This window comes from Copadichromis virginalis, linkage group LG14, assembly GCF_057382275.1.
Source record: "Copadichromis virginalis isolate Kocher_CV1m ecotype Utaka linkage group LG14, C_Virginalis_male_GT1.1, whole genome shotgun sequence".
Taxonomy (NCBI): domain Eukaryota; kingdom Metazoa; phylum Chordata; class Actinopteri; order Cichliformes; family Cichlidae; genus Copadichromis; species Copadichromis virginalis.
In genome coordinates this window covers 4621787-4640532 of record NC_140631.1, presented here as the reverse complement: position 1 = coordinate 4640532, position 18746 = coordinate 4621787, and the positions used below count along the sequence as shown (strand labels likewise).

The 18746-nt window shown below is 39.6% G+C and overlaps 1 protein-coding gene across 6 annotated transcripts in view; it reads left to right on the top strand.

Moving 5' to 3' along the window:
* The window catches only part of myo18ab (myosin XVIIIA b), a 127845-nt gene extending 110215 nt beyond the window's left edge, over nt 1–17630 (top strand). For 3 of the 6 annotated variants that reach the window (XM_085479061.1, XM_085479060.1, XM_085479057.1), the window contains 7 exons: nt 1052–1189; nt 3009–3194; nt 3367–3506; nt 4499–4543; nt 9367–9489; nt 11615–13060; nt 14877–14941. In XM_085479061.1, coding sequence (XP_085335187.1) covers nt 1052–1189; nt 3009–3194; nt 3367–3506; nt 4499–4543; nt 9367–9489; nt 11615–13052 — 2070 coding nt within the window. In that variant the 3' untranslated portion in view covers nt 13053–13060; nt 14877–14941. Of the gene's footprint in view, nt 1–1051; nt 1190–3008; nt 3195–3366; nt 3507–4498; nt 4544–9366; nt 9490–11614; nt 13061–14876 lie in introns of all 6 variants that reach the window. The other 3 variants (XM_085479063.1, XM_085479058.1, XM_085479062.1) reach the window with 2 other exon arrangements.
* Nucleotides 17631–18746: the final 1116 nt, after the last annotated feature.

Sequence of the window (18746 nt, the reverse complement as noted above, 5' to 3'; positions counted from 1 at the left end):
AGGACAATTCACAGTCGCACTAGAGCGTAATGGTGTTCATTTTTAGATCGTCTACAACAGCTCATATATATATAATTGCAAGCAGTTAAGTGTTATAAAAACAATTCTCAAAAGTTATATAAATGTTGATATTCCTTGTAGCCTAAGCAGTTTATATAGCACGTTTCATCCAAACTAGTTAAGGAGCAGAGATATATGCATACACTGTGATCATTATAAGAAGATGCATGTGTCATTCACGCAACATTGACACTGACAATATGGGACACAGATGGCCAGCTTGGTTTCCATACTCAGGCAAGCGCTACTGTCATCCTTGTAATGACTGCAGCTGCATGATCTTTTATTCTTCATCAAACACATTAGTTGAACCCAAATAAAAGGAGAGGGAAATACGTGAACTTGTACACATTGTTTGGTTCATGTGTAAAGAGGGAGAAAAGTGAAAATGGCACAATGGCTGTTTTTCATTGAAGCTAAATCAGGTGATTTCAGTGTTGGTGTTAGTGTGTTTGTGTTTACTGTATCATAGAAAGCATTCATCAGAGATCATATTTAAGGAGTTTGGAACAGCTATTATAAAATGAACACTTGGTGACTTATTGACACACTGAGACATTCTCGGTTCCAAGTACCAAGCATCCTCAAGATGCTTTTGGGTTTTGTAAAAAGGAAAAAAAAGAACAAACTGACAAGATGAACAAGAAGGCATCTTCTGTACATTTTCTGTTAAGTTAATCGTTTATTATTAAGTGCTTTCACTTGCAGTTTCTTCTTGAAGATCAGTAATTTTAATTTTAGGTAGATTCTGTTTTAAATGGGAAACATTTTAGGACTTAAAAAAAAATAGATGCTTGAGGTGCAGTTTTACCAGGATGGTAAAGGCAGTGTTGAGGATGTGTAAATACCCAGTGCTAGGTGTGCCAACAAAATTCTAAATGAAAATAGCTGTTAAACTTTTGGAATGACTTGAACTTGATTAGGAAAGCTCAGCGTTAGACAGTGTGTCGCACTAAATAGTAACATCAGCATATCTACATTTGTGTCTTAGATGCAAGCCCTCCAGAGCCAGATCGAGTTCCAGGAGCAGTCCATGGTGGAGAAATCCCTTGTCAGCCGGCAGGAAGCCAAGTGTCGTGAGCTTGAGACCAAGCTGGAGTTTGAGAAGACCCAAGTCAAACGCCTAGAGGTAAGAGCTAAACACAGGTTGGGTGCTGCTGGCATTGGTAGACATTTTTGAGAGGCTGGTGGGAGCATGAAAGATCCTAATAACGTCAGAAAGAAACTGTAGAAACAGAAAAAGGTCACCTTATAAACGTATTGCACTTCAAAAACATATCCATCAGTGTTGCTAAATCATATAATCTGTGATAATACTTGTATATAAAAATGTAATGAGCAGCATGATGGTGCTTATATAGCATTGTTGCTTCACATCAAGAAGATCATGAGTTTGAATCGACTAATAAACAGCACCGTTCTGTGTGGAGTTTGCATGTTCTCTGCTTGTCTACATGGGTTTGATTTGAGTATGCCAGCTTCCTCCGACAGTCCATGCAGTTAGTGGTTAGCTTAATTGATGATTCTAAATTGACTGTAGGTGTGAATGTTTGTCTGTTTCTCTGTGTTAATCTTGCAACAGATTAGTAACCTGTTAAGGGTATAACCTGCTACTTGCAATGAACTCCCCCACTCATCACCCCGAATTTGATAAGTGGAAGAATCAGTGTATTTTTGCTATAGCGACCCCATGTGTTTAAGTTCCCTGGTCCATGCTACTAGGCAAGGCATGTCTGAGGACAAGAGCTACTTGACAGCCCTTCACTACCTAAAAGCATCAGCATATGCTGATCCCGCAACGGTCAGCCTGTCAGTCAGCTGCCTGGTTTCCAGCAGTCAGTCATTTGGTCAGCTTTTGTCTCAATCTGCATGTATGCAAATAGCTCAAGAGGGGGCACATACTAATCATACACATTGAACAGGGCCCAATAGAGGATGTTGGACCCTGATACTACCCTCTTGTTTGGTTCACCCACAGATTCTTTGTTTCGCTGTTTGGTCAGAGGCATTCATACCAGGGGCCTGTTCAAGGTCATTTTGCAGGGCTCTAGCAGTCCTCATCCTGTTCCTTCCTGCACAAAGGAGCAGATACCTTTATTGATGATGGTTTAACAACCATCTACAGACCTGTCCAATTCTCCAAGAGTATGCCCGTCTCCTGGAATCTCCTCTTTGCTCTTGAGACTGTGCTGGGACTTTACAGTAATACAAAACTCCAACAATCAGACAAGTCCCTATGAGAAAGCACTTGGCAACAGTGGGAAGGAAAAACACTCTTTTAACAGGAAGAAATCTCCAGCAGAACCAGGTTTAGGGAGAGGCAGTGATCTGCTGTGACCACTTGGGGGTGAGAATAGACAAGGGTGGACAAAAAAAATGACTAATTACAAAGTTGTGTAAACCTTTTGGAAATGGACATGTACCATCCTGGTGGAATTAAATTTCCAGCTAACACTGTGTCGAACTATCAGTAGTGACACTAAACCTAATCATACCATCAGCTGCGTCTAGGGATGCTGGTCAGTCAGAACATCGCCTTGGCTACAAATTTGGCCAGCAGTGTTTTGCTATATACTTTAATACAGATTTTCAACCACACAATTAATGTGTAGGTCCACCTCATTCCATAAAACAACATTGCCCTATAAAAACAGAAACTTCACAGGACCCCTGAAGGCATCCTGTTGTATCAGGAACCGAGATATGAGCAGCAGGTACTTGAATTCAAGAGGTTGGGCCTCCGTGGATAAGATGTTTGGGGTTTTTTTTTTTGGGGGGGGGGGGGGGGGGGGGTTTGCACATCAGTGAGATACCTGATTGGTACAGTTTCTCTTAAATGTTACTTTCACCACCATTACTATACACACATTTTTCACATTTTACATGCCATATCTATATATTTATAGTTTCAGTCTCTGTCTCTAACCACCTCCCTTTGTTGATGACAGAGCCATTTAGCTCGGCTTAAGGAGAACTTGGAGAAGCTGACGGAGGAACGAGATCAGCGCAGCAGCAGTGAGATTCGAGAGAAGGAACAAAACAAACGTCTCCAGAGACAGATCCGTGACATCAAAGAAGAAATGGCTGAGCTGGCCAAAAAAGAAGCAGAGGCCAGCCGCAAGAAGCATGAGCTGGTAAGACAGCAATGAGAATGATATCAGTAAACTAAGCAGTGCAGTCACATGCTACTAACATGTTAGGACACCCTGCACAGCATCCACAAGCAATATATCAGCAACACTGAACTCATCAGCCTTTGGTCCAGACTAGCTGAAAGGTTCATTTTATCTCTTGCTTCATTAACAGGAAATGGACATTGAGAGCTTGGAGGCTGCTAATCAGAGCCTGCAGGCAGACCTTAAGTTGGCTTTCAAAAGGATTGGTGACCTCCAGGCAGCCATTGAGGATGAGATGGAGAGTGATGACAACGAAGACCTTATTAACAGGTATGGGGCCACTTATATGTGTAACTGAAGCTGAGGTTTAAAATCACTCTTTTCTGTAGTGGTCACAAAACGAGTTCTCAAGATTAAATCTGGAGAACATTAGCAATATTTTAATGTGACAATCTAACTGTTTTCACTGGTGCCTGCCTTTTTTTATATCTAACTGAAAGACGGTTTTCATCAAGTTGGTTATAGTTTGACAAGGTATCCAAGAAGAAAAATTTCACGTTTAAAATGATGTCAACAAACCAATCATTGTCTGTCAGCCAGGACAGCTGTCATGTTGAGCTCGCATTGACCATTGAACATCAGCTCCACTGACAGCTCCAATGAAAATTGTTAAACAGTATACAATAGCTGTATCCTTTTTTGACAGAGTGAGATTTGATCTCAAATCACACTGCAGATTTTCATTCATATAAATTTAGCATGAATATGATATGCTTGTCTTTATAGACGATGCATTTCTTTTCTTCTGTGCTGCACCAAAGATTTCTCTAACTGTGACCCAAAAGCTGAAATGCATATCATGCTATTGAACCGAAATATACATGCTATATTATGGAGGTGCAATAATTTGTTTGCAGGGGAAACTCTTACATCCACGTTGTAAAGACATTGTAAAGAAAGTTTAAACCGCTGGGAATTAAAGTCAAAGTTAATGGGCAGAGCGTATAAAACAGTAAGGGACATCTTTGAATAATGAACTATTTCAAAGAATGAAAGAAAAAAGATTTCTATTCATTCTGCAAGGTCAGATTGAAGTAGTCTGCTCTTTGTCCCTTAAAAAGGTTCAGAGAGTTCGCTGAAGAGAAAAAAAAGGGGTCGTCACATTAATTCCTGAAATAATTTGAATATCATTCACGTTTCATTTTTGTCATAATTTTTATTCAATTTTTTTCTATTTGTTTCTTTGTTGTTGTTGTTTTTTTTATTTCTCCTGCCCCCCCCCCCCCCCCCCTCATCATCACCATCATCATCACCACGGCCAGTTTGCAAGACATGGTAACAAAGTATCAGAAACGAAAGAACAGAATGTGAGGAACCTGTTCTCCTTATGCACACACACATACACATATTTATTTATTTTATTTTCACCACTGGAAATGATGCATTCTAGTCTTTGAACATTTAGATGGATTTGGTTTACATCTAGTTAGTTTTTCAGTTTTGAAAAGACTAGAAGAGGTGATATTACAGATTGAAATAATATAGAACATGGATTTTGAATGAATGTATGAATAGACAAATTTTAGGTGTTGGTAGTTTAGAGTAATTGCTCCATTCCAAATGCACTGATTTTCTGCAGTTTTTACAAACAGGAATGAAAGCGTCATGTAAGGAGAGATAAATGCATCATCAACAGTGCTCAGAGATTCCCTTATTAACCATGTTTATTTCACATTTTATTGCATGCCATGAAGATGCATGAATAACACTTACAATACATTATGAACCCTCAGCATGAAAGTTTTCTATTTTTTGCACATTTGATTATCGTTAAGTCTGCAGTGGCTTAGTCTGCCAGCCTTGTTGTGCTCCACATCACCACTTAAAGTGAGCATTCTTAGAATAAAAACAGGAGGCAGAGATTTGTGAGCTGAGTTGAAGAGAAAAACATAGTGTGCAGATTATTGATTGGAATTTTATGCTAGAAGATGGATTTTTAGCCAGGTTGGCCACAACTTATAACAACAAAGTTATATACTTGACCAGCTTGTATGTTAATGTACATCCAGTGTCCCAGACACTGGAACAGTCTTTTGGTAGGATTAGATAGCACAGAATCCTAAAAGCACAGTCAATAATGATGGCTTTCTTGACTTTGTGAAGTGGTATCTGATTACCCATGATCCCAGGTACCTGCTGACTTAAAAAGATGCTGATTTTTATGACTCACATTTCTGCTTCTAGGTGATAGCATCAACACAATACATCATTTATTCTACTGTATATACCCTCTTTAAGCCTGGAAGCTGTTCAACACTGAAATATGTGAAAACCCGACAGACTTTACAAAAAGCTTATTTTAGTTCTGTTTTAGTCAGTTTATAAACTTACTTTTTGGTTAACCACAAGTGTCGGGATCTCTTTGGTCATCCCTCTTGAGGAGATCGTTCTCACAGTTCTTGTGGTCTCTCACACTGTGTTTATGTTCTGGTTTACCTGGAAAGTGTCAGTTCCTCTGTGTTGCGTTTAAATATCACTTGGTGATGCCTAGCCTCTCGCTCCCTGGGCCCTCTTAATATTTTATTGCCCTGCTCTAGGGCTGGATGTGACTGTGACTCAGCAGTGACTGCCCTCCTGACAGGAGAAAGGGATCGTGTGTTTCTCATCAATCTTTAAATTGCACTTGCTTAATAATGCAGAACCCTCAAATGTCTTACAAAAAGCTGTCTTGCTCAACACTCGGACAGTTAACCTCTGGTTCTCAGCTATTCCACTACCTTGTCAGATTACTAATCAAAGCAGGGAAGTGTAGACTTCTGGCTTTCATGCCTGACTTATCATTTTATATAATATCAGATACAGTTTATTCTTCATATGGTTCACATACTTCGTTTAAATAGTCATTTGCAAAGACCTGCACATCTTGTCCTACACCATGAGTTGTTAAATTAGGTACCAACAGTCACTAAGATATATATTTGATTTGATTTATGATATATATATATATATATATATATATATATATATATATAGTTATTATTATATATTTATATTATATATTTGATTTAATTTAGAATTGCACACTACTGCTCCCAAACTACACACACTGCCCCAGTGGTGTGCAGTGGTTTGTACAGAAGTACTTCTCCCACCCCCTCAATAAATAAATACATGAGAATAAAACAAAATAAAAATGAAGTGAGGAAGAAATAAAGGAGAAAATGTAGTCTTTAACCAGACAAACACACCGCTCTGACAACCCCTTACTTTACCCTTCCTCAACACTACATCTCTGGCTTAGAATTTTCTTACTACTAAAGTGTTTACTATTAGTTGCATCAAATTCTTTCAATTCATGTTTGCAACAGCTGTCCTGCGAGGGCCGCGACAGCTTTGCATCAGGTCAGAAACACAAGGCAATACATTGGTTTGAAAAGCATTTTAAATTATTAAAACTTTTTTTTTTTTAAATCAGAGCTAAATTTAAATGTTTGAAACGCTGTGTGATGTGGTTAACTGCGAATATATCTAGAGTGGGATTAAAAATTAATGAAAAATGAAGGTGGTGTATTAGTAAAATCAGTAGTTAAACTCTGTATATGTAGTCAATCAAGGGATTTTGTACACAGGCCCAGGTAGATTTGGATAGCCTTTTTTTCCTCCATGTAGAGCAGATGACTAACATTTAGCTAGTCTTGTTAATCTAGCTGAGTGGGTTCAGGCCAATGCAGAACAGCACCAGGGACAGAGAATTTCCTTGGTCAATCCCGCACTGCAATTGGCTTGAAGCTGGCCTGTAAGCTTGTTCTGAATTCCTGATTAAGGCACTCGGGATCCTGTTGATCTTGTATAGTTGTACACATTCCAGAATCCATGTATTAGGCATTGAGTCATTGTTGTAGTCAATCCAGACATCGCCCTGGTTGATTAGTCTGGTGTTATAGTCTTGAGCGAGTGCTCTGTCTACCAGTATCTCGTTTTTGGTTCTGCCCCTCCTTTCTGGACCCTGCTCGTTCATGCCATGTGCCTACACACACACACACACACACACACACACACACACACGTATATAAAGATAAATCCAGGGTGTAGCTCCGCCTCTCGCCCTATGACTCTATCCAACATAGATTTCACTTGCCCAGCCTTTTCACATAAGGCAGGCAAAAATAATAGATTCTGTAAGACTCAGGGACACACAGAGAATCTATACACGCTAATGATGAATATAACAGAGATGTACAACCAGTGGCGAAAGAATGTCAAGGACAATTTATGTCTCCACAGCACGAGATGTGGAGAGATGAAAGATAAAAACAAAGAAAACGAATGGTCTTTTGTGGCAAGTCCACAGAGGAAAAGATGAGGACATACAGTGGGTAGAAGCAAATCCCACAGATTATTTAATAGCCGAGACGTGTGCTGCAAAGCTTTTTATAGCTTAATAGTCTGTCGCTCTGTCCTTCCACCAATCCCTTCTGCATCATCTTTGCTGGGGCTGGGACTCAATGCAATGCAGCTCCAGTATTACTATTTAAGGTATTGTATTCCATAAGAGCTGGATCTCATAGGGCAAAGCATACTGTTAAAAATCCCTTTTGAAATCTTCAGTTTTAGTTTCTGATTGCAAATGATTTTAATTTTCAGTGGTTCTAGGCCTTTCTGTGCTCCACATGATGGTAAGTTTTCTGAAACAGATGCAGAGATGTTGAGCCACACTCTGATGTCTCTATAGGACAATTAGGCTGTAGCAACTTTATTTCATAGCACCACACAACCTTTGATGGCACTTTATCAGTGTTGCAGGGCCACCCTCACCAAGTCTAGTTTGGTCAGAGACATTTATACTAGACATCATTTTGTAGGTCTCTGGCAGCGCACATCCATGCCAAACACCTTTAGGCAGGATACTAACTCCAAATTGCTCTCAGATGCATCCACTGAAATATGAACGTGTGAATGTTAGATAGAAAGCATAGTGCTTGTGTACATAGGTGTGAATAGATGGATGTGAGTGAGGCATACTGTATAAAACGCTTTGAGTGCCCAGAGTAGAAATATGTTTATATAACCGGTCCATTTACCATTTATACCGGTCCTGCTGATGGGTTAAAGACCTGCCTGTCTTCTGCAATTTCCTCCATGCTCTTTAAACTGTGTTGGGAGACACAGTAAAATAATAATAATTTTGTCCATATCTCTCTAGTATGCGCAAAACTTGAAAACCCACAAAACAACTGTGTGATGGAGATGTTTACTTCTTATACAATTTAAAAAGAACAAAAAAACCCACAAAATGCTAAATTGCTAAAATAACCGGATCTCCAGTTCCTTTGAATGATGATGATAATAATAATAATAATAATGTATACTTTATTTATCCCCATGGGGAAATTACTCTCTGCATTTGACCCATTCACTCAGTGAAGCAATGGGCAGCCACTAATCAGGCCCCCAGGGAGCAGTGTGTAGGGATGGTACCTTGCTCAAGGGTACCTCAGGGTAAGCCATTCAGTGGACTCGAGCCCCTTCCGATCATGGGGCGACCACGCTATCTACTGAGCTATCCCTCCCTCCCTGTTGAACTGTATATATCAAAGCTGTTGTGCCTTGCATTATAGCTCTTTCATGTTGTTTCTTTGTCACTGAAGTAGAGAAGTTTAATGTTTGCCAGCATTGGTAGCGCTCATTTAACCCCTTAACGCCTGGTGGATCCTATTTCAGACACAGTTTTTGTGATTTGTGCATCATCAGTGTGATCCCCCCCGCCTCCCCAAAAATACCAAATGTAACAAATACAGTAGAAATTAAAATTCATATACACAATTTCTATTCCTTTTTGTACAACTGCCAGAAGGTTCAATAAACACTGAAAAACGTGTGAAATTTCTGGCATTGATTTCATGGTTTGATAACCATAAGTGAAGTCTTAAGGTGTTGACATCTCTGCAACCTTGACTTGACATGCATGTGTTTTTTTCCCCCTAGAATAAATGCTACAGCCACCCTTCGCTGCCACACTAACACCACACACAAACATTACTACCTGTGCTAACTGCCATTTCACATTCATATTCCATCACCCTATTCTCCCACTGAATGGCAATATTTGACTTTTCTCTTTATCCTATTCTTTGCTCTCTTCTCTCCTTTGCTTTCGCTGACCTGTTTTCCTGTATCTGGCCTGCACCAGTCAAGGGGATTCAAACACAGATTCTGAGGTGGAGGATCATGTGGAAGGGGTGAAGTCATGGCTGTCCAAGAACAAAGGTTCCACCAAAAATCTCTCTGATGACGGCAGTCTCAAAAGCTTCAGGTCAGTACAAAGGGTAGTGTAACACACCATACTTTGTTAGGATCTTGGGCTTATGTTCTCTAGGAATCGACTAAGGAACGAATGACACACAGCTAAAAGAACAGTCAACATTTATTCAAAAACTAAACCAAAAACAGTCATTCAACAGTTCCAATAGTCCATATTTGTCAGTCTGTGTATTCAGTTTTAGAGTTCAGAGTTCTTTTCAGTTCAGGTGTGTGAGTGTGTGTATAGTGTTAATGTTAGTAGTACTACCCGGGTAGTGTATTGTTCTGAGATCTCATAAGCTTATTTGTCAAGAAGTAACGCAGTTGTCACTTCTAAGTAGGCTGGAAACCTTTCCTGCATCGCAGCTGGGGATCCGGAATCCTGGCTCGCAACTTTAGACTCCAACAAAAAAACCAACCTGCACAGGGCAGGAACATATTTTACATGAATATCATGTAACAACTTAATCAACACTACTCAACACTAGTGACCAAATGCCTCTCACTCTTTGTATATAACGACTTAATGCAATCAATAATAAAAATAAATCAAAGAACCTTAAAACAATTTCCACATCATACAAATTTAACTCAAATCTCATATTTTGTGAACAGCAGTCACATCAATCCAACGAATTGAGAGAAAGCACATTACTGATGCACGAGGAAAGTGCAAAACGTGGTCGCAGTACTATTTAGCCAAAGACTGCTCATATTTATCATCTCATTACAATAAATAAAACTTACCTACTAGCTTCCAAAGAAATATTTCCGATTGGTTTAAAACATTCACAAGTGAAGAAATAAAAACATAATACAGCACTTAAAAGGAACACATGAAATTTACATTATACTAAGCTAATGATTAGCTAACGATTAGCTTGCTATGCTAGCGCAGTCACCGGAAATGAACAAAAACAGAGGTACATCGGCATCAACAAAAAGTGTCCGTGTTTCCCAGCAAGCGGAAGAGTAAAATCCAATTTGTGTCTTGACACATAACCTTTTTCTTGAACAAGGATTAAAGAAAAACTTGGTGAGTAGCTCGGACCAGCATACGTAGCCTTCTCACAGTGCCACCTACTGGCATTCTTTGGGAACAGCAGTTCATTTTCATGAGGCAAATTTTAGGTGGGTTACAGTAGCAACTCTCACCGTCTCTTCAGCAGCAGTTGGGAAACAGTCTGCCAAGACATTTGTTTTTCCTGAACTTAGCATATTTAAGCATATCTGCTTAAAAAGGTTAACATGTTGTGGCCTGAGGAAATAAAGCCATCAACACAGAATTTAACTGAAAAGAAGGGACTGCTATTAAATGTATTTTGCAAACTGTTCTGTCTTCATTGTCATCCACTTGGTGAAGCAGGGCTTTTTTTCCCTTTAGTAAAAGGAGGGGACCTTGGTGGTGGATTTATCGATATGCCCATAGGCCAGCTGGCACAGTCTACCTGAGCCGCTTGCTGAGATTAATGTCTGCGAGCTGACGGTTTTGACTGGGCCAGATTTATCTCCTTACCACATTTGACTTTCCTCCCTCAGCTGAGCTGAGCTGAGTCATTCCCAACTTTAAATACTTGGTGTTTTTAAATTTCTCTCAGCAGCTTCACCCTATGGACACACACTTTCAAGTTCAGTGACTAACTGCCAGTACACAGGTACAGATACTTTAGAGTTCCTGTTGGGTTTTTTAACTCATAAAACAGCTCAAAAGAAAGGAAAAGGGGGAGAAAGGACTATGTTTTAAGGGAGAATTTACGCTGTGGTGAAGTTCATTTTTCTGTGAGTTTCAGCCACATTATGTGAGTGAAATGCATACAAGTGCACTTTTATGTGCTCGTGAAAAAAATTATTAAAAGTCACACATTTTTATAGGACTGTATAGATGGGTAGACAAATTAGCCCTGAACCAAACCTGAGTGGTATTGTGTTACATTGCTTTCCTTGCTTTCATCTCATTTTGCTAAATTTCAGCACTTGCATTTCTTCTCTCATTTCAGTTTTTATGATTTTTGTCACATTTCATTCATTCATTTCATTCTCTTCTTTCACTCACCTTTGCTTTTGCCTAATATCTCGTCTTTGTCATTTTCTCTCCCACTGTCTTTATTTCTTTTGTCTCTTCCTGTTTTTCTTTGTAGAAGTGCTGTAAATGTAGACGCAAAGGAAGGAAAGGAATTGAAAGAGGGTAAGGAATGGAAAGAGGTGAATAAAGAAGGTAGAGAGGTAGAAACAAGCAGGCCAGTTTCAGTGATGAGCTCCCTAAGCTACAGAAAACGATCCAACCTCAGTAGCAAAGGAGATGCCCTCTTCAGTCAGAATGCTGAGTCAGAGGATACGCTATCCTTTCGTAAACCGAAACCCAAAGCTTCTGATTTTCAGAATGATGCATACTTAGCCAGCTCAAGGAGAAAGTCTCAGGTATTGGATGGCATGAATGACAGACAGTCAGTCATCTCCCAAGCCTATTCAGAAGCCAACAGCCAGGCTAGAAAAGGTTTGGACAGCCGCTGGAGCAACTTTAACGAAGAATCAACCATTTCATTTACTGCACCAAGTCGGGCCTCCACATTTCTTGGGTTAAACCCAGAGAATGATGCCAAGTCTAACGTCAGCTTAGGTCTGTCAAGCCCACTTGGACGCCATCAAAGCACCTCAAGATTAGACAAGGGTAGAGGGAGCCGTTCACAGTATAGCAGTGGTCCCAGTAGCCCTTGCTATAGCAGACGTTTTGGAGGTTGTAGTCCCGGAAGTGTTAGTCGGCCTGACTCAGTGGCTTACAGCTGCCGTCTTAGTGAGTTTGATGTTGATATTGATGATAGTAGAAGTGTGGCCTTCACTGAGAGGTCAGCATACAGTCCACACTCTTCAACTGGACGCAGCATCTCCATGCCACCACCACAAGTCAGATCAAATTTTGAAAATGACGCAGTTGATAACTTGGATGTCAAAACAGTCAGCCATCGCAACTACCTTGACCCTGACCTGGAGAAAGCCATCAATGAAGTCCTGAGTTTTAAACCTATCAAATTCAAGCGCAGGACTTTGGAAGACTCTGACTGTGAAGAAGAAAAGTTCAACAATAATGAAGCTGACAGAAAAGATACTCACCCTGTCAACAGCCTCAGACGCTCTGCATCTGCCGCGGACTGCATGAGACCAGCCAGTAGCCGCAGTAGCCGCCATGGCCACAGTAGTAAAGGAAAGAGCAAGAAAAAGAAGAGAAGCCACAGCTCTGACTCTGACAGCTCCGAAGATGGCCATCGTCACAGAAGCAGCTCCAAGAGGAGATCCAAAAAATCTCAGAAAAAATCCAAAAGGAAGGATGAGTCTTTGTCTTCTTCCTCATCTTCCTCATCTTCAGAATCAGAATCCAGCTCTGATGCCTCCACTATTTCCTACCGAAGTTCCAGCAGTGTGAAAAGGGCACCAGCTCGAAAGGCTTCAAGTCCAGAAGTGGATGAAGAAGCTGGGTCTCAGAGCAAGACTCAGCCCCTTAATAAAAAGGATGAGAAGAAGAGAAAGAAGAAGGTCGACAGCCTGATGATGAAGTATTTATACCGGCCGGAGAGTGACTGATGCAAGCAGTACGTAGACTTACCTTGGAAAGAGTTGTTTGAAGCATGATGTCACCTAACCAAACAAAGGCCTTTCACTTCTATTAACCAGCACATTAACTATTTCTCATACAGTCTGACTTGAATAGTTTTAAATTCTAATAAGGGGATTGCCTTTTTCACGTGTGACATTAGTGATGCTAACAGTTTGTGCTGTACACTTTAGTGACAGTAGTCTGTGTGGTGGTCTCTTCACATTGATTGCTTTTATCCAGGAGTCCTTTAGACCAGAACCGCCTCCTGGTTTGGTGAAATGTTATCATAAAAGGAGACACAGTCGATAAGAAGGTATTATTTGTGGATATCTAGCTCAGCTACTCAATACTCCTGAGATATTCCTTTGATTTACAAAGGAATAAAAATTACATTACAAGTCAATTAGCAAATTTATGTGTGATGCACATTTCACTGTAATTAACTCCAGCAGTTTACAATATTTAAATATCAATATGAAAAATTTCTATGTTTATTTTTAGTAGGTTTCTTGTTTTTCTTGCTTTTTCGGCTAATTGAGGTGTAAACAATTCTCAAAATGGGTTAGAAAATGGCTTATATTCAGTATAGCTGTGTGACAGTGTGAAGCCACTATGCTGGGTAAACAATATCATGACCCTAGAATAAATCATTGTCTCCTGCTTTTCCACATTTTTCTCCCTCTAAATTTTCATATTCAGTTCAGTGTTATTCATAATGGGCCGTTGCCTCAAGGCGCCTGAAACAGTATCAGACAGCATATGCTCCGAGACCAAAATATCTCTCACAGGCCATTGACAAATATTATTGTAACATTTTGAGATTGTAATCTCACCTGTCACTTTGAAATCCTTGTCTTTAATAACAACATTAATATGATGTGTTTTGGATGGTAGCATGTTCCCACATTGCTTGAGATTGCAAGTTTTTGTGCCCACTAGATGCTAGAGCAATGGCTGACATGAATAAAATACTGCAGCTCTCTGATTAGAAGAATATAACATATACACACATGCATGTAGTCAGAATAATGAAGGCTAATGAAGAAAATCTAGTCACCATATGGACATAATACATCCAAAAATCAGTGAAATATATAAGACCTGAACTGTGAACTGTGGCAAAGTGTCTTTTACAGTATATTAGCCTTTTTTGATCCGACCAGAACTTTTCACAGCATATCACAGAGTGTTTTGTGTACATGTTGTTTGTACAGCTGCCAGAAAAAGTTTGTAAATTCTGATATTTTCTGTACAAATGTTATTGGATTTTGACTCAAGTACTAAAAGCAGATAAAGAACTAATTTAAAACAATGAAATCATGCCAAACCTTTTTATCTATTTATTGAGAAAATGTATCTGGTATTACAAAATTCTGAAAGGAAAAAGTGTGAACTTTTGGTGACTTTAGAAGAAGGCATGTTTATGGTTAGCAGGCTGCAAAAGGCACTGAAACTGCTAGGAGTTTAAACTACACCAATCCACAGTCAGGTGGATAAGTCAGCCGTGTTTTGTTGTGTGTGGAGGAAAGGGGGTAAAATTGTTTCAACCAAGTCAGTTCATTTGGTTCCACTTGTTTTATTTGATTTATCTAATTTTATCACTTGTGTAAAAACGTGATGCCTGTTTTCATATTTCTACAAAAATACAGAAAATGTCATCAGATTCACAAGCTTTTTTTGCCCCAAATGAGCAAATGAAATAATAACTGAGAAACATTCGAGGACATTTCTCAGATTTCAGCCTCCATACTGTTCTCTATTCGCTTTCTAAACAATAATTTTAAAAATCTGTTTGTTCTTCCTTGCTCCAGCCCGCCTAGCCAAAGACGCTACCTTTTCGATAGATCTGATGAAGAGGAAGAAGAAGAAGAAAAAGAAGAAGGCGGGGCGTCCCTACACTATCCTCGATACAGATACAACACCAGTGTGAAAGGTCGAGATGGCGAGGACAAGCCTTACGAGACTGCATCATAGCCTTATGAGACTGTGACAGCTGTGACATTTTGTCTTGCATGCAGAGATCAGCACATTTGTGGTCATATGGACACAACCACACACAAACACTCCTACCCCTGCAGGAGAACACAAACACTTAGAATCAATGCTTCCTGTGGCAGACCCTCACAGGACATAATTGAACAGATACTATGGTCTGTTTTTGACCGTGCACTTATCAGTCTGACCTCACTGCACAAACAGCAGCTCCATTATTTACGGCTCGACTGTGCTCATTGCATGCAAGCAGCAGTTGCTTTGCTTGAACAGCCATCTGGTATAAAACTCATCATGGCTGCAACTGAGCCAAAGAACTTGAGCTTGCAATAATAATGGATCCTTTTTCTCTTTGTCTCTCTTCTGGATTTACATGTAATATACCACAGTAATATATATTGCCATACTACAGTGTATTGCCAAAAAAGCCTTTGTTCCAAGTATGTGAGCACACTGCTTTTCTTATTACCAGTCTTTTTCCTTCCTTCCTTCCTTCCCGTTTGGGAGAAGTGCCATTTGATTTAAGTGGGCTCCTCTACAGCTGGCTTCTCTGCAGCTGGGGTGCTTCATGAACTGCTGCATGGTACACTTAAGACGCTTTCATTATCATCTGCTCGCTTTTTGTTTGCCTGAATTCTCTTTTCTCTGCCTTTTACTGGCAAATTAGTTCTTCCTTCCAGGAGAGCTATATCACTATGAAACGACAGATGTGTTTTTCAGAGGATTACTGTCGAGCACATTCATTTACTTTCATCTTACTTCTGTGAAATGGTTTGAGCCATTTTGATTTGATTTGACAAAGCATTTCCCAGGCTTTGTTAGTGAGGAAGACTCTATGGCTTTCTCCTGTGTGTCATGCTTACATGCGCTCTTGTTTCCGTTAGTTTTGAGGTTGATGTGTTTTCCTTTTTTTAAACGGAATAGATTTTGGACAACAGTCATTTGTTGGGTTCTTATAAAAACTGATCCTCAGCCAGCATATAAAAAAAGAAAAAGTCTAGTGTTATGCTTTTTCTTATCACCAAATTACATGGAAAGATCAAAACTGACAATGGTTTTGGAACAAAATATGAAGTGCAAAAGTTCGCACGTGCAGTAGTGACCTGAGGGTGGTATTGAGGCTCCTCCCAACAGGTCCTTGACACTAAGCTAAGAGTGAAACCACTTAATAGGTAGCTGCAGTTATAATCCACAACAGTCTAAGGCAGTTAAGATTTCAATGGCTTGTTCAATTAAATGATATAAAACTGTATTTATACAGCGCCAATTCACAACAGCAGTCTCCTCAAAGCGCTTCATATTGTAAGGTGAAGATCTTCTAATAATACAGAGAAACCCCAACAATCAGACGACCCCTATGAGCGAACACTTTGGCGACAGTGGGAAGGAAAAACTCTCTTTTAACAGGAAGAAACCTCTGGCAGAACCAGGCTCAGGGAGGGGCGGGGCCACATTTTGTCTGGTCAGCAGGGAGGACCTTTATGTTACCCACAGTCACAGCTGCTACTTCAGTTTTGTACAGTGAGAGGAAGCAGTGACACATTATAACAATCATTATAGACAGTCTGTTTGATGCCATCAAAGCTCTTAAACTTCCAACTGAAAGCAGAAATCTAAAAAAAAAAGAAGCTTTAAAATATATAGTTTTCCTTTTAGAGCTAATTTTATTCTGAAAGGTCAGCTGTGTGACATTTGCTTCTATCCAAACGCTAGTTGATATCTTTATTTTTTTCTGATGTAGGTGGGGTTCTCCTGTGTAACATGAAGCTGATCATAAACATGCAAGAAGCTTTGTTTCACAAACTGCAGTAAAACTCTGGGATATGCATTCTGAATGCACAGTACTAATACTTCTAAAATGGACTATTGGCTTAGTAGACATCTCTTCATTGGAATGAGAGATCCATTTCAGTAAAGCTAGTGCTAAGTTAAAGTATCTAAATGGATTTTACCTCTGTCAAATTAGGAATGTTGTCTCATTCAGACAAATAGCGAACTACCCGCGTAAACATAAACACACTTGGTGATTTCACACATGGACCAGATGTTTCAGTCCACAGAAGTAAATGAATCTTAATTTGGATGTCTTTCAGTGAGTTTTAATAATGAGAGTGTAAAACATCACCAAGGTTCATTTAACTGTAATGTCTTTAACTGGATACATTATAGCCTGTATGAGCAATACTGTGAAATCATGTTCAGTGTCATTCAAGCCTGTTCTGTTTTCAGTTTGGTGTTTCCTGAACAGCAAAAGAAAAAAAAAGAGAACAACCTGCATTTTATTTTTTTGACTGAAGTGCTACATCACACCCTTTGGTCTTGTCTGGTATTTGCTGAGTGGCATTAGACATGTTTGGAAGCAGTTTAAACTTCAGAAAAGCTTCACATTACAGGGGCTGAAAGAATCAGTGGGTGTTCTTCGTGGGAGGATTTAGGTGTGACTCTTGCTTTTTAAGAAATGTTTTTTTTTCTTCTCTATGCAGTCTGCACGAGTGTGGAAATGTGTTTTCTGACCTGATTGACCTGATAACATGTTTTGTTTGAAGACACACACACACACACACACACACACACACACACACACACACACACACACACACACACACACAATAAAAGAAAGTAAAAAGGTTGACCCAGCACTGACTGCACACACACAAACACAGTATTTATATATAAATATGTTTATGATTCATGCTAGCTTTGAGAATAGTTCCTATTTTCATTACTATACAAATTGACCACTTGTTACAAATTTTGCATTACTTTTTAATATATTGTAAATAAATGATGGGGATTGTTTGGAATGGCTTCTAGAATGGTTGACTTGAAGTGTTTTGCTGCTGTGGGAGTGTCTGATGCACCTACTTTTGTATCTTCGTGTGTTGTGAGATAGCAGTATGGATGCTATGGGTGGCTGCTTTTAATATTTATTTCACTGTGTGTAATTTAAGGGAACATCAGCCCGTTTCTTCTGCTGCTTCTTTTGGCTACTCCCTTTAGGGTTCGCCACAGTGGAGCATCTGCTACCATCTAACTGTATCCCTAGCATCCTTCTGGCCAGTCCCAATGAAAATCTTAACATCTCGACTTCTAGTTTGACCTGTATTTTGGTAGTTCCACTGTCTCCATATGTCTATACATCATAGCAAGTCTCACTACCATCATGTAAACCTTCCTTGTCACTCTCACTGCTATCCTTCTGTCACAAATCAACACAGAAACTCGTCGCACTCACTTCACCGTGCCTGCACTCTCTTCTTGACCTCTCTTGTGCACTCTGTTGCTTTGGATGATTGACCCCAGGTATTTTAACTCCTCTATTTTATACTATCTCTCTCATTCACACACGTATTATGTCTTGCTTCTGTGGATCAGTCTCTGACTGGCCATTCAGATGGGTGACAAATAAAAGAAAACATTTGGAACTTTAACTATTAAAGGCATCTGTTGACTCTGTTATGTTGTGGGAGGCATACCGCTGGCAATATTTGGGTCTACTTGTCTTTGTAGAGGTAAAGCACTTCCTAGTTTATCCTTTACCATGTGAAACATTTCTCTTCTGCAGCTTTTACTTGACAGACAAGCACAACACAAAGTGAAACACAAAACTAAACTATAAGGGCAATAAAATAAAATACAATAGGAAAACCAGATAAAATCAATGGATCTCCACCAGGGGTCACTTAAAA